Source organism: Pteropus alecto, unplaced genomic scaffold (assembly GCF_000325575.1).
Source record: "Pteropus alecto unplaced genomic scaffold, ASM32557v1 scaffold94, whole genome shotgun sequence".
NCBI lineage: Eukaryota > Metazoa > Chordata > Mammalia > Chiroptera > Pteropodidae > Pteropus > Pteropus alecto.
In genome coordinates this window covers 7,310,254-7,310,951 of record NW_006437736.1, presented here as the reverse complement: position 1 = coordinate 7,310,951, position 698 = coordinate 7,310,254, and the positions used below count along the sequence as shown (strand labels likewise).

The following is a 698-nucleotide window of genomic DNA, read 5'->3' as shown; positions in this document are numbered from 1 at the left end:
CCGGAGCAGCCCAGCGCCCGGCCCCGCAGAGCGCCGCGCACTCCCGGCGGCGCGATGCTGTGCTTCTTGAGGGGAATGGCCTTCGTCCCCTTCCTCCTGGTGACCTGGTCGTCCGCCGCCTTCATCATCTCCTACGTGGTCGCCGTGCTCTCCGGGCACGTCAACCCCTTCCTCCCTTACATCAGGTGAGGGGCAGGGTAGGCAGAGGGCTGGGGACCAGGCAGAGGCACTACAGGGGAGCGCTGCTGTTGTAGAGGGCAGGGGATCGGACCCAGCTGGAGTGTTTTGCAGAAAGACGGGGGTCTGACCGCGAGGAGAGGAGAGGGTGCATCCTGGCAGATGTGTAGGGAGGCTGGGGGTACGGAGCTGAGCAGTGGTAGTTGTGACTTTACCCTGAACGCCGGACAGAGCGGCATCAGGAGGGGTTCGGGATAGACAGTAGAACTTGCAGACTGGGAATGGTACAGAATCTGTAGAAGACGCTTCTTGGGCGATATTGAAACAAGGGCGGGTCCTGATGGATGCCATTTATTGAAAGTGCAAGTTGCAGATCCAGGTGAGCGCTAAAACAGCTCACAAGTTTCACTTCCGCTTCCCACCATCCTCCTGAAGTGGATAGCTGGCTCATTTTTTTATGAAAGGAAACTAAGTTTAAGAAGTTGTTAAAATACCACCAGTGTGACCCTGAGTCACAGCTG

At 57.6% G+C, this 698-nt stretch overlaps 1 protein-coding gene across 1 annotated transcript in view; it reads left to right on the top strand.

The window, feature by feature from the left end:
- The first annotated feature begins 6 nt into the window (after positions 1-6).
- DRAM1 (DNA damage regulated autophagy modulator 1) overlaps positions 7-698 on the top strand; it is a 32,265-nt gene continuing 31,573 nt past the window's right edge. Inside the window, exon 1 of the mRNA XM_006914547.2 lies at positions 7-185. Within this exon, the coding sequence (XP_006914609.1) occupies positions 55-185 (131 nt within the window). The 5' untranslated portion in view covers positions 7-54. The remainder of the gene's footprint in view (positions 186-698) is intronic.